The sequence below is a fragment of the Falco biarmicus genome, chromosome 3, assembly GCF_023638135.1.
Source record: "Falco biarmicus isolate bFalBia1 chromosome 3, bFalBia1.pri, whole genome shotgun sequence".
NCBI lineage: Eukaryota > Metazoa > Chordata > Aves > Falconiformes > Falconidae > Falco > Falco biarmicus.
In genome coordinates, this window is record NC_079290.1 from 54,383,197 (window position 1) to 54,398,719 (window position 15,523).

The 15,523-nt window shown below is 38.2% G+C and overlaps 1 protein-coding gene across 3 annotated transcripts in view; it reads left to right on the forward strand.

Moving 5' to 3' along the window:
* The window catches only part of CDH2 (cadherin 2), a 119,836-nt gene that overhangs the window by 70,961 nt on the left and 33,352 nt on the right, over positions 1-15,523 (forward strand). For all 3 annotated transcript variants that reach the window (XM_056332238.1, XM_056332239.1, XM_056332240.1), the window contains exons 3-7: positions 8,913-9,139; positions 10,940-11,086; positions 12,065-12,220; positions 13,981-14,125; positions 15,162-15,334. In XM_056332238.1, the coding sequence (XP_056188213.1) occupies positions 8,913-9,139; positions 10,940-11,086; positions 12,065-12,220; positions 13,981-14,125; positions 15,162-15,334 (848 nt within the window). The remainder of the gene's footprint in view (positions 1-8,912; positions 9,140-10,939; positions 11,087-12,064; positions 12,221-13,980; positions 14,126-15,161; positions 15,335-15,523) is intronic.

Consider the following 15,523-nt stretch of genomic DNA (forward strand, 5'->3'; position numbering starts at 1 on the left):
GTGCTGATGCTTGTGGAGGGTCATCACCCTCAAATGTGCACTGGTTTGTGAAAGTTGAAGAGCAGCTGCAGGTAAACTGTCCCCTTTCCTCTTGCTGCATCCATAGCCACGTGCGGGGGACTGCAAAATGTGTTTCCAGGCAGTGAGTGGTATTCTGGGGTATCATCGAGCCATTTTGGTTGGAAAAGAGTCCTAAGATCAGAGTCCAACTGTAAACCTAGCATTGCCAAGTCCATTACTAAACCATATCCCTAAGTGCCATGTTGGCACATTTTTTAAACACCTCTAGGGATGGCAACTTAACCACTTCCCTGGGCTTGACAATGTTCCAATGCTTGACAACCCTTTTGGTGAAGTTTTTCCTAATACCCAACCTAAACCTCACCTGGTGCAACTTGAGGCCATTTCCTCTTGTCCTGTCACTTGTTGCTTGGGGAAAGAGACTGACACCCACCTCACCACAACCTCCTCCTTTTGCAGCAGAGTGCAGAATATTAAATGGTCTCATATCTGTTTTCAAGACACACACCTTTTTTTTTTTTTTCTTTTTAATGAGAAGCAGGAGCATTGGCATCACTGCCATTTTGTCAGAGCTTGGATTTTTTTGTTTGTTGTAATGCAGTGCAAATACAACATTCACAACTGCCTGAGAAGTCCTACAATCTAATGAGAAAAATCCCTACTTTTATTTTATTGTATTTCTTTTCATGGTTAGAAGCGATATGTACCCTAAACGTGATAAATGCATGCTTCTCCCCATGTTCTGTTGTTACTCCTAAACCCTTCTTAGTGTAGGGGTTTAGGCCGCAGTGGAAAACTGCTGACTGGTTGAGTTGGTGAAACATTAATCATCAGCTTATTTGAAAGTACACACCCATTTGATATTTCAGCAAGTCTTCCTTCTTTAAAGAAACTCCAGGAGCCTGCATTTTTATTTATTAATTAGTTGTGTTTTTTTTTTTAAAGACAGCCTTCCAGTGACAGGCACTTTCTGCCTGGGTGTGCTTGAAGCCTGAGCTGCAGCCTGGGCTGTCAGCCTGAAATTCGTAACGCTTTGGCACCTCTGGCATCTCTGGAGTACAGTTGAAAGAGGGGGCAGGAAAAATGGGAGCATCAGGGGATAAAGTCAGTTTAAAAAAATGTAGAGAACAGAACACCTAGAGAGAGGCGGAGGAGGAGGAATAAAGAAGAAAGAAAGAAGAGCTAGAAGAAATGAAACCTGAAGCTTAGAAAGACTTTAAGCCAGCAACAGCTAGCAAGGAGAATATATGAAAGCATCTATACTTTGTTCTTGCTTTCCTAATTTCTAATGAGGGAGGGGGCCCCCCCAAAAAAGGAAAGAAAAAAAAAAAAGGAAAAAACCAATAAGCTAACATTTTTTTCATTTTCTAAAGAAACAATAAAAGGCAAAGCTGCTTATGGAGGTTTTACTAGATATTTAAGTCATTATTGTAGCAATAAAACTGCTCTTTAATTGCTGCACCATAATTGTAGGTATTTGTTTCTTACACTGCTTAAGGTCACATAAAAATGAATAGAGGTAAAAATAGGTTTGTGTTAAGTGCCTGAATTTTCAAACTGTTTTCTGCTAGCTATGTGCACAGACAGTACTTTCCCTTTAGTCTCCTGCTTTGACTGTTCAGTAGATACATTTTTTAATTACCAAATTGGATTTTAGCAGGTGTAGTCAGTTGATGCATTATGGGTATAAGAGATTAGTGTTTAATCCTTCTTTTTATTACTGTGTAGAATGGTATACTTGGGAAAGTATTAAAGGTGCATTGCATACTCCAGAGTACAGAAATGACATTTATTACCGAGTTTTCTTTCAGCTAGCATCATTTAGAAAAAAAAAGCTGGCACAGAACTCTGCAGGGGCCTATAGGTTCATCTATAGTGAAATTGCCTTAAACAATGCAGAATGAAGGAAAAAGGAAAGAAACCTTTTTGTGTTTTAAAACAAAAGCAGTTGTTGAAATATAAGTACTTCCCCTTCTTGAAGATGCTTATTCTTTTTTTCTGCATTTTATTTTTTTCTAAAATAAAGACAAAAGGGGTGTCAAAGCGCAGAAGATCTTTGTGTCAGTAAGTGGTAGAGGCAAGGACTGAAAAGGGTCAGTGAATCAGATATAATTTGGGCTCTGTTTGAGATACCAGTGCTGTGTTTTGCTGATGGCTGGTATTCTCATTCTGAAAAGCTGTAGAAGCATTTCTATCGAATAGAAAGAACATTATCCCCATTTTCATTCTGGCATGCCTGTTACGACTTTGTTCTGTAAACAAAGAGGATTATGGGAACTGGAAACTAGATGGCATTTTGTTAAAGAACTGAGTCTTTCGCTATGAATGCAAGAATTGGACAGTCTGGTGATAGCTACCTGTGAAAGAAAATACTTTAAGAACAGACCTTAGTGTTTGAGATAGTAGGGTTTATGAGGAAGCAGTCGTCTAATGTAGGACAGAGTATGTCCTGGGCTTTAATATTTCCCAGTTGCAGACTGGGAAGAAATAATTTAAAAGAAAAAAATCTCAAAATGCAATTGTACAAATTAAGAATGAAAAATATATGCTGCAGGAATAGGGAGAGGGAGGTCTGTGTCCTATGTCCTTCTGTTGTGTAGGCTGCCAGATTGCTTTGCAAGTGTGTTATTTTAGGAAATGCGTGTGTCTGGAGCTAGCAGTCTGGGGAGACGGGCAGGAAAGAGAATTGCATTGAATGAGTCTTCGTTGCAGTAACTAGCACAAATTATTTTTATTAGTGTATCATACAACTTTACAGCTTTTCTGCAGTACTCAGCATCTTAATTCTGCAGAGTAAAGTCATATGTTAGTACTAGGTTTTACCTAATGCCTGCTGCAGTTCACCCTGGAACTTCTTTCCGTTAATGAAATAAGTGTATAGTATGAATTAAACCATAACTCTTGAAAATCACTTTTTCTTTTAATTATTGTTTTCCTAACTAAATAGAAAAATAATTACACAGTACAACACAGAAATGTGGAAAGTTAAGCTGATAGAAGTCAGATCATGAAACTCCTAAAGCTGATAACTTGAATATATCCCCAGTTTTGTCCCAGTTGAAGCTTTTTGGTGTGACACTTCTTTCCCCTTTTTGTGAGCTTCATAGCGTAGCTTTCACTTGGCACCAGGCTGTAAAGCTTGTGAAGTGAAAACAGCAATGAGACACAAATGGCTATATCTGGCCCTCAATAAGTGGCAAAACTCCAGTTGGTTTTGTGTGACCCGCTGAAGTAGCCTTCTACTGGGCGTGGGCTGGGGTGGCAGAACACAGTGCTCAGCGCAAAGGCAGAGGTTTTAAAAAACAATTACTCAATTAGAAGGCTTGCCTTTCAGAAAGTGCTAAGCAGCTGCCTTTTGACAGCCAGGCTTTCTTTTGAAGTGTTGCAGGCTGGTTACTCAAGAAAGGCTCAAAATGAGTACTGCTTTGAGATTTTTCTGGATGGTCTGGAGTACAGGGGAAACTACAGCGCATGGATATAAAAGTAGAAAAGGGGATTAGAAAAAAGGCTAGAAGAACCTATTAGAAACAACACTGGTGCATTGAAGTATCTCTAAAGGATATACTGATGAATTGCATTATAATACAGGTAGGAAAATGCCATTGTCTAAAATCTGATTCTATTCCATATTTATTTTGCATCAGCAATTTCTGTAGTTATTTTTTTCAGCTTTTGGGTGAGAACAAGACATCTTCCCGGCTGCTGTAGACCACCCATTTATTGTATTATGATTTTAAGCTGGTCTTTGGAAGTTCTAAAATCAGACCCACTGTAAAAGTGTGCTGCTGGTGATGGAAAAGGCAAGTTAGAATGTGGTTTAGTTCTTTGTGATTATAGCAGCCCACCATGATGACAAAAACACAGTCCTCTTGAAAGTAATCTATAATTGTAGTAAAGGATGTTTCTTTGGCATTTCACATGCTGCCAAGCCTTGAGCTGAAATATGAGCATGTGCACTCAGTTAGGACTAACATCACCTTACAGATACAGAAGTAACCAGTCTGAATAAATGACTAATTTATAAAGTAGTTGATATTTTTAATGTGGTTTAGTGTAGTTCTCTCCAGTTTCTCTCTTGGAAAAGTAGGAGGACTCATTCTTGGAGGAGGTGGTGTTCAGATATTAAGTATGCAGATAGCTAGAGCCTTCGAGCAGAATGTTGCCACATAATTTCTCATTCTATGAAAAGGTAAAAGTGGTATCTGGCAGGTAGTTGTATGTAAGCTACTTTCTTATTCTGTTTATTTTATCTGCTACAGAGTGATCCTGCGTGGATTAAATATACCTGGCTTTTCCATTTAACAATACACACTCTTAACTGTATTGCTGGAGCGCTTATGCTGTTAGCACTTGGAATTTGTTGTAATTTCCATAATGTCCCCTAAGTGAGCCTTTGCCTTGAGGTCGGTGGTGAGGCATTGAGAATAGCATTCAAGAGAAGTAACACCGTTCCAGCAAATTTACGGAGGGAAGTACACTTTTTTTGTTTGTATGCATGTGGATGTTTTGTAGAAGTCAATTGGATGTTTTCAAAGTACAAAAATCCCGATAGCAAACCCAATGCAACTGTCTTGGGATCAAAGCAAGTAATGAAAATTCTGTGTTAATATTCTATATTGTACATGAATATGTTCATGAAAAATTGATGTTAATAATATAGCTCATTATATCATTCTGTACTCAGTCCTTGGGTCAAGTAATTCCGATGTTATCTGCCTAAGACAAAAAGAGCAGAAACAGATTGTCTAAGAGCGAAAACCAACACAAGTAGCTGAAGAAGGGTTTTTATTGTCTGAGAAATGGTTCTAGGTAATTGAAGTATACTATTAAGGTACATGAGGTTAGACATGTATTTTATAGGTGCTATGAATCATTCATTTCGTTAGACCTGAGAATGTGTGGTGTAGCTCTCTAGTGCACTTTAAATGAATTTGAATGTTTAGTTCTTAACATTTTGTACACTACACATGTATGGATATGTTGGAATTACTTCCATGCAAGGGTGTTAACTTGAAAGCTTGCTTTAATACTCCAGAGCTGTAGATTTTCATTTTAGACTGTTGTGGTCACAGAGGTCCTCTCTTAATTATTTTTAACAGATTATACTTGTGTTAGTTTTAGGACAAGAAAAGACTCCCTAATTAGAACAGTAATGGTCTTTGTCTTAGGGTCTAATGTTTAATAATATACTAACACTAAATACAATTCTTCTTCTGTTTAAAGACAGTTTTTGTAAACCCTTATGCATGGCCTTATTTTGAGCATGTGAACTAACTGAATTTACTCCCGTGCTGTGGATTACTGCTTTGATATGACCAAAGGTATTATCTTTAAAACCCACATATAGGTGTATTTCAGATTATGATTGAGTATTTCCTAATGCTTTCAAATATATACTTCTAAGAAGCAGATGCTTTTCAGAAGATGCAGAAGATACTCAAAAGAGAGGTATTTAAAAATCCACGAGTTGTTTTTACAAATTACGAGATACATCTGGTCATTTATGCAGAGCGTTATTAAAAAGCAGTAAAATCATATACTTGATTACACTTTCTACTGCATATAAAGTGAGACAAAGATGCTGCGTAATATATCTAGTTAACCTTTTTTAAAATTAAAAGAATCCATATGATTGATCTGTCAATGTAAAGTAACTTTCTGAAAGCATGCCTTCCTTTTCTGTGGTTGTTAGAAAGAACATGGTTCGTATAAACAGCCATTTTTCTCAGTGAAGAAAAAAACTTCCTGTAGCATTTTTTAAAAAATATTTGCCTAAAAGCCTACAGTCAGAAATCGCTCTTTGTTCATCCCAGTTGAACACTGAAAAATGAAGCAAAGTGATCAAAATCAAATTTACAAGACTGATAACCATGCAACTGGGGGGAGAGTAGCTACTGCACAACCTGTACTCTGTCAAGGGAATTTAATTATAGATGGTTATACTTGAGTATAATTGGTTAACGTGTGCGCCTTGCAAAGGGAGAATAATTTTCAGAAAGCATTGACAATTTTATATGTTTTTACCAGGATACTGTCAAAGGAAAGGGATTTTTATTGAATTTCATAATATACAGTTGCCTGGAGGAGGAATATCAATGAAGTGGCTAGCAGGGTGGGGGTTTTTGGCTACAGGAGTCTATATGTAAGAAGATGGGGGGGGGGGGGGGGGGAATCCTCTTTATGAATTTGCATATATTTAAAATTAATATATTACATTACTGTGCCATAGTGGGAAATAATTTTTCATAAAATATTGTGATATCTTAGTCTTTTGGACTGTACTAATTTTAAAATTCACATTTTTGAAAAACAGTAATGATCAAAGTTTAGATTAATATTCATTCTTTTTCCCACTCTCTGCTTTTCAGAAGTATGTCTGAGTAGAGTCAGAGGTGAATCTGGCTTGCTCTTTGTCGTTTCAGTCAAGACACTCTTTTGAAGAGCAGATTCTGAGAGCAGCTGTAGCTGAGATGTGAGGTCACCAGAAGCTCAGAACTATGGGTTATATTGCTGCGTGGTTTTTTTCCTTAGTCTCTTAATGTGAACTGTTTCTAGCTGAGAGTTTTGTTTGTGAACAGACATGACGCTTGGAAGAGGACCAGCCTTCTCCATGCCTGGGGTATGGGTGGTCCTCGCCTCTGAACCCAAGTACGAGCAGCACTGTTTGGTAGTCTAGTCACTAAGTTCCTAAATCATTAGATGTAGTGGCTTCTGAGTAAACTGTTCTTGGACACCTCTTTATTTTTGTGCTAAACAATACAGAATGTCCAGATCTGAAGGCCCACTAATCAGAATTACAGAAGTAGGACTGTGGCAATGATTTCTGCGTGCTGTCATTGTTTTAACTGATACTTTTATATCCTTGGCTGAGAATTGTACATTTTCTCAGTTGGCTGTTGCATTCCAGCATACCTCGTGCATGGTAAGCTGACTCAAACTGCAAGCCTTGGTGTTGAAGTGTGGGAGATCGCTGGGATGGTCAACATCTGGAAGCTGGATCTTTTGTCAGTTTTCTCCTCTCATGTGAACAGCAAACCAGAGGTTCTGCTACCTTCTCCGTATCTTGCAGACCTGTAGTCTGCAGATCCATAGGAAAGGAAGTCAGTTGTACTTTATGGAGCGGGTAGGATGGACTCAAGGAGCAACAGGGATTGCCTAGAGTATAATGTATATGAAAACACAAGAGCCTAATATTTATTGGCATTTCAGTGAAGCACTCTCTCACTGTTAATGAGGAAGATCTGAGGCAACATCTTACAAGGAGGACTACAGGAGGAGCCCTAGTGGTGAGGCTTCAGCCTTTTACCTGGGCAGATTTGCTCTTCCTGGGTTTAGAACTCTGTGGACATGTCACGCTCATCTCCCCAAGGTGAGGCTGGTGTTTTATGGAGGGAGACCTTCAGACTCTGCAAGCTGTCTGGAAAGAGCAGTATCCCTGCCCAGCCCAGCAAGATCAGTATTAAGATTGAATTGACATTTAATCATTCATTTGGAGGAGTGCTGTGCTTTCTTTCATTTTTGTACATGTTGGACCCTTTTAAAGTACAATCTTTTCTGTCAGGAGAGGGAAAATGGGGGACTCTGGATAACTGAAAGGGGTGCAGTAAGGAAACAAATTCTATATGTCATCTGAACAGCAGCTCAGTCCTTGAAGTTCAAATACAGAAAGGTACAATTCTTCTCAGTACCTTCCTGGAAACAGTGCGTTAGAGAAGAGAGCACATGATGCGTGACATTTAGTAGTGATTTTTCTTGAAAAGGGACCTTTAGGTTTTGAAGCTAAATACTTTGTGCATGGTTTAGCACAATATAAAAAGTCCAATAACTGAAATGAGGCATAAAGCCTCATTTCATCTTCACCTTCACTATGTGCATTTCAGCACAACCTTCATAATGATGTTTTGCACTTCTATTGCCCATACAATCAAAATATTTCATAATGCTTTGGAAACATTAAAGAATGGTCATTGGCTATAAAAGCACGCTGGTTTTTTTGGTTTTTGGTTTTTTTTTTTACCTACTGTTATTTGCAGTAACCCAGAAGATAAGTGGTAGTGAAAGCAATTGGGTAAAGAAAGCAGCAACCTGTTTTCAGTTCTCTTGTGCACCTCACATCATTATCTATAAAGCTGTTTTTACTGACTTCTTGTTTCAATGTGTATCTTTCCAACAGGACAAAAGGAGGAAGCGGGGTGTGTGTGTGTGTGTGTGTGTGTGAGGAATTAGACTAGATTAATGGACTTGTGTGTTACTTGAAACAGCTTCTAACAAACCCAAAAAGTGAAGTCTTTAACTTAGATTTGCTCTGTGAAGTAAGTTTTTATTGCTTCCTCTGTCTTGTAGATGGTGGATGAGGAAACTGAAGCCGTTAGCTTGTAAGTGACCTACCTGAGATGATAGAGCTGAGTTGCAGGCTGAGCTGGGCACAGAAATTAATCTCTTAACAGACTTGTGGGTTTCTGCCTGACCCTGGTTGGCAGAGAAGGCGCTAGAAGCACAGTTGTGTTTGCAATTATGGTTGCAGTGTAATTAAATTTGTTTTTAATGAATTGACTTGACTGGATCTTTCTGAGGCTTGAGATGCAGCTGTTCCACTGGAAACCGACTGAAACATAGTGTAGGATGTGGATGGAAATAGTTTTCTTGCTGGGGTGGGGCAGGTCTCTGGGAGGGAGGCAGTATATCTAGGGTTAAAACCTTTGCTTTGAAGGATATCACTGTTATGTGGACTGACCCCTAAAGTACACATCTTGTTGCTGCTATTACCACATGCAATTATGAGTTAAGTCTTTCTGCTTTTGAATATTTGTTCTTAATGCATTTTATGTCACACTGAGTTCAAGTGGGCTGTTTTTTCATTTTTTGCTATTCATTTTCTGTCTGTTCTACAGTGAGATTTCAAAGCTGTGACGGAAACAAAAAAATACTCTTTGGAAGCAGTGAACCAGAAGATTTCAGAGTAGGTGAAGATGGTGTGGTCTATGCAGAGCGAAGCTTTCAACTTTCAGCAGAGCCCACAGAGTTCATCGTGTCTGCTCAAGACAAGGAAACTCAGGAAGAATGGCAAATGAGAGTGAAGCTAACCCCTGAACCAGCCTTTGCAGGGCCTTCAGAAAAGGTAAAACAACTAAATTCAGCTGGTATAAAAATGTATCTCTGCAAGCAGGCCTAAAAATAGGGATTAGATTCTGTCTGTCGTGCACATCTCCATGAGGCAGTTTATGAATGGACACCTAGTGCATGCGAAGATGAAGCTTTAGAAGAACTGCACAGTCTGGTGTTCTGTAGCTTTGCTAAGGTGTGGAAAGACATGCCTTAAGTATATAGGATTCATTTATGTTGGAGCGTTTTGTTTGTGTAGTTTGAGATTTATACCTGAATTTTAAGTCGGACACAGTCATTTCTTTATTTTAAATTGCCTGAAAGTATTACAGTATTTATTCAAGCAGTTAAATATAACCACAAAATAAACAAATCTGTGCTAGAATGCATCAGTCACGTTTATTAGATGGGAGCTATAGATTCACAGCAGTAGTAGGAAAACATTTCTGGCAGGGAATATTGGCTTTGTCTTGTCCCTTCATAATCAAATTGGAGACTGTAAATTATTCATGAATCCAGCACTGCTTGATAAGGAAGATAGTCTCCCTCTGCTGGAAGCTGCCATAGAACAAACCATGTACTACAACAAAAATCAGACCTAGCAATATACAAATAACAATGCATTTTCTTTAGGAAAACGGTATTGGGTCTACTACCTTTTTCTGGTATATTACTTGCTGCCTGCTGTTTCTTACCTTCTCTTGTGAAGTGCTTGGTTTACAAGTAAAGAACAAAATTTATTCATAGATTAACATACCCGTAATAGGTACATTAATGAGTATAATGTCCAAATAGACAGTGTGGTTATGCAAGACCCATTTCCTGAGAACAATTGGAGACCAGAACTGTGTAAACCTGGTTTTTGTTTGTTTACTTGATGATCGTTTTAAATCTGTTAAGCCATGTTTTTAACAAAGGAAATCTTGTCATTTTGTCTGTAAAAGTCTAATAAAAGAGCAGATGCTTAGATATACCAGGGCATGCCCTGTGCTTTATAAACATCCAGTTCAGGCAGCTTTACCATCAACAGAATGTAGAGTAGTGGAATCTGGCCTTCAGCTGGGCATCTGTTTTTACTCGGTGGCATATATGATTAGATTTAAAAAAAAAAAAAAAAAAGTTTTTGTTTTAAAAGATTTGGAAAACATTTTTGTTGCCCTGTCTCCACCCTTAAGCAAGTGCTAGATGTGTGCTGGCATTCAAAGGGTGAATGACTGCAGATCTAGAAGGGAATAGGAAGGGAATGTTGACACCCAGCAGAGATTAATACCCAATGTGTAAAGTGGGTCATCTACTGCATCCATCATGGCTGACATAGGTTTAAAATAATTACAGCATTAATTCTATGGGATTTAATAGGGTCATAAATATTTGAGACATTCCTTACCAGTATGTATTAAACTTCTCTTGGAACTCAAATTATATTTTAGCACACCCAGATCTAAATTTAATGTACAGTAGCACATTACCTGAACTGAAGTTCTAGCTAATGAGAAATACATAAAGGCATAGTATTAAATTCTGCAAAATATTAACCACTTTTCAGAAAGTGCAGTATAGCTTACACAGTAGTGCCATGGTGTAAATGGTTTATAATTCCATTTTTTCCTCAAACTAGAATAAGAAAAAAAGAAAAGGAGTTCTTAAACTGGTTTTTATCATACCGCACTGTGAATGCAAATCAAACAGGTCTGTGAACACAGAGGAAGGACAGCCTTTCAGTCAATTATGTAATTGTATCTGAGCTACTTTGTAATGCCTACTATTAATTCTCCTTCTAACATGTGCTTAATCCTGTATCTTGTACCTGGGAAAGGACCAAAAGAAAATTGAAGACATCATATTTCCATGGCAACAACACAAGCACAACAGCCCTCTGAAGAGGCAGAAGAGAGACTGGGTTATTCCTCCAATCAACCTACCAGAAAATTCCAGAGGACCTTTTCCTCAGGAATTAGTTAGGGTAAGGAAGTTAATAGAAATACGGTTTCAGCGTCCCTTGAAGAGCTCTTCAAGAGATTTTGTATAAATGATGTCTTGTTCATTGTCCAAACATTTCATCAGTCTTTTGGGCTGGCTTCTGTTGTTACCTCTGCATAGCAGGCTTGGCTGCATGTACTAGGTTTTTTTAAGTTGTCGCTGTGCTCCTGCACTGGTGGAAGGTGACCTTGGTTCAGGTGGTAGGCACTGTGTGGGGGTGAGCAGTAGAAGTGCACCAAGAGGCTGAGGGAAACAGGTTCTGATGGGCTGAAGACACCAGCTATTCCACAGGGCTCTGCAGCACAGGTGTGGCCGTTGCCAGGAGCCCTGTGCAGGAGAGGGCTTCCAACTATGGTACTGGTTGGTCATTCATGATCAGTTTGTTGAAACTTGGTAGAGCATTAGCCCAAGTTGATAGGATGTGGGTTTGCTCTGTTCTGTTGATGTGCACGCTGGTGGCTCCTCACAGATGCACAGCCCTTTAATTTTTCCCTTGGAAGATGAGACCAAAGTTCAGCCTTACAAAACCAGGGAGTTTCTAAAGGGCTACTGCCAGTAGCAGAAGGCAGTCTGTAGCTTTGGTCTGGGAAGATACAGGAGGGAAGAAAACAAAACAGACTTTATTTCTTGTGTAGTTTTATGATAGTATATGTTTTCTCTAAGATCTAAACAATTCTGTTTAGGTTCAGAATACTTACTTGATTTGGTTTAATACAATTCATCCTATTATGAGAAATAAGCAGGGAAACGTTTATGTTCCTGAAAATTCATTGACCAGCTTTCTGACAAAGACTGCAACCGAAAAATTCAAGCTTCATACTAACTTTATGCTATTTCCAGAATAATTATTTTTATAAATTTAGCCTGAAGGTGAAAAAAGAAGCTGCTGCTTGTCTTGGCAGCAGTCTCATCCACCGGTTATTTGTAGCTAATGTAAACATTGTCTTGTTTGAACACATAGATTAGGTCTGATCGTGATAAAAGCCTCTCGCTACGGTACAGTGTGACTGGCCCAGGAGCTGACCAACCTCCAACAGGCATCTTCATCATCAACCCCATCTCAGGACAGCTGTCTGTGACAAAGCCTTTAGACCGGGAGCAGATTGCTTCTTTTCATGTAAGACTTTAATTTACCATAAATCAGATTATCAAATTGAAGATTAACGTCTGCTTCAAACATGACTTGAGCAGCCGACATTTAGTTTTCTGTGAGATATGGTTTGAAGAGTTTGTAGCAGATTTGTATTTATTGTACTTAATAAGGCTAACTCTTACTATGTTTAAGCAGCTTAGATACATTAACATACGTAAACAGTGATTAAGTGTATTTAGATAAAGTAATTTTAAAAGATCAAAATATTGATATTGTAGCTTATATTTCAAATACAGGCCATTGATCACAGTCTCCATGGTATTGTATATTTTTCAAAAGTTTACTTTTAATTCAGCAATTTAAATTAGGATGTGACTGCTATTAGAATTGCAGCAGCTGTGATTTGAGAAATGGATGGGAAGAATAACCTACCAATTTTCATTTTCAGGGGCAAATCTAAGCATTTTAATGGAATTGTAAATTAGGTCTGTCATCTTATGAAAATGATATTCTTTGCTCTAAAGAAATTGACAAAGTAGACCACAGATTCCAGTAGCAGTGGAAAACGAAGGTTTGAAGGAAGGGGGAGACCAGGCTGTGGCCTAAAGTTGTCTCTGCTTTTAAGAGACCACACTGAAATCATTACAGAAGTCACCCAGCTCCTAGAGAGAGTTACCAGCATGACGTGGATTAAAAACTTAAACCTGTGCTCCAGGAAGCCCTTCGAGTGCTGCCCCTGAACAGAGGATGCAGCAGGAGGTGTCTGGGGTCGGCAAGGGGAATGGTTCTCACATGAGAACAGCAGCTCTGGCATCCATAAGATTTTTACTGAATTTGGCATTGGCAATTCAAGATTTACTGACTTAGGAATTTGCATTTACACAAGTCATTTCCAGAGTAGTGAGTTAATAATGCCTTCTTACTCCTTTCTAGTAGGTTTGTAGCTAGAAGATACATATGTGTTTGTATACATATATATATATATATGCATGCATACATACTGGACTTCAGCAGGACTGCTACAGGAGAAAGTTGCTCTTTTGCCTCACAGTTTGTGGGCTCTGGCCTGGATACATAGGTTTACATATTCAGAAAATACTGTATTCCTTTATTTTTGGCTGTCCCAATTCAAGATGATTTAGGTAAACCTGACAGTCAAAGGTAGTTACTCAGCCCTTTTTGACAATCAAGGCATTAAATTTAAGTGTCTCAGTATCTTTGAAACTCAGTCCATAAACTTTAGCTTAATTTTAGCCTGGAATTTCAGTGTGTTTACTGACTGATTTATCACAAGGCTTACCTTGGTGTTCAGGTAACACAAATGTGTTCTATATGCTTTCTATTCTGTACGCATTCATGTCTACTCAATATACACAGTATCAGTCAAGAATTTTTGAAAGTCATGTCAGTGTTCATTCCCTGTGGATTACTAATAAATTGATAGCTGTTTAAAATATATCTGCATACTTTTAGAGTCTGTTTTCTAATTGTCATTATTAAAAACAGAATTATAAAAGACAGTAGGCATTGGTGTTAAATCAAAATTACATGATCTAAAATAATTTTCAGCAAATCAAACTAGTAACTCCTGTAACTTAGAAGAGTTTAGAAGTCTGAACAGCAGTTCCATTAGCAACCTGAAAACTTAAAAGATGCGTATGAAGGAGCAGTGGCAGATCACAAAATGCATTGAGCTAAAAATGTCTGGCCTGAAATGTCCTATTATTGTATCTATTTGTGCCTGTACATTGTGCAAATTCTAATACTTCCAACAATTTTTGCAGCTGAGAGCACACGCAGTGGATGTAAATGGAAACCAGGTGGAAAATCCTATTGACATCGTTATTAATGTCATTGATATGAATGACAATAGACCTGAATTCTTACACCAAGTTTGGAATGGGACAGTCCCTGAAGGATCAAAGCCAGGTAATAAATGGCCTTTCAAAATGGGGGGGGGAGGGGGAAGGGAGGTACACAATATCATTTTCAAGGTGATGAAGGGGGGTGCCTTTGGACCTTTTATTACTTTCAAAGGCGACTTTAATGTGATGAGCAATATCTCAGATACTATCTTACTATTCCACCTTATTTTTAATTCACCTTTTAGCATGCTGAGATTAGTTTTCAAAAGAAGAAAGGTTTATGTACATAAACTAAAGCAGAGAAGGCTTTAAGAATATGACTCTTCGGTTCCTGTTTTTGAAAATCTGTATGTTACAGTTCTTACAGCTATGTTCATGATAGCCATTAGCTAGCAGGTCAGGGTATAAGAGACTTCCGAAATACCACCAGATCCAGTTCTGAATCTCATGGACTTTGAAAATACTGGGATTTGAAATCAAACAGTTTTATCTGAATTCTCAAGAAAACCCTAATTGTTGTTCACATCTCATTAAAATTCTGATCAGCTCAGACTGAAGTTTGCACTATGACTGAAACCACTCTCCTAATTCTCAGTAGTGGAAATTGCATTTGTTAGTAAGGTTAGCACAAGAAATGCATTTTCTCACTTTGCAATGTTGACTTGGCATTTGAGATGGGTCTCGAAGACCTTTGAAAGAGTATCATTTACACTGATTTTCAGTCACTATCAGTGTGTGCAGCAATTCTGAACATTAAGTATATTTCCTTTGGCCCAATTAATAACATTTTTATCTAAACGTGAGAAGCTTTGTTGTTACAGGAATGTTATTTATGGCAGAATTGTGGGATTTCATTGTTTATGGAGCTTCTTCAGTTATAAGCGAATTGATACTTTATAAACAGAAAGTATTTTTATCTCCTCTTATGTATTTTAATTACTCTGTTGGTGATTCTTGGGTTTAACTAGTTTGTTTTAAATAAGAGAAGGAATGTGCGGAGTTTACCAAAAGAAATATATGCTTTGACCATTACTTGTAAGTGATCTTGTGTAATCTGAGTAAATTGTTTATATAATATCAATTATTTATCCTGCTGCTAGGAACCTACGTGATGACTGTTACTGCCATTGATGCTGATGATCCTAATGCACAGAATGGGATGCTGAGATACAGAATCTTGTCACAGGCCCCAAGCAGCCCCTCTCCAAACATGTTTACAATCAACAATGAGACTGGTGACATTATCACTGTAGCAGCTGGCCTTGACAGAGAGGTACGGAAGGTCTTGATCCTGTAGTCTGCGTTGTACTTAATATTGTGAAGATGCATGTTTTTTGCTGGTGACTTGCAAAAATATTTCTCCCCCTCCCCGGTCTGAACTTTCCCGCTTTCTTCACCCTGTTGGCACTGGTCATTGTCCTAGGCCCAGAATATAAAAACCTTCAGAAGAGGAAATTAGGAT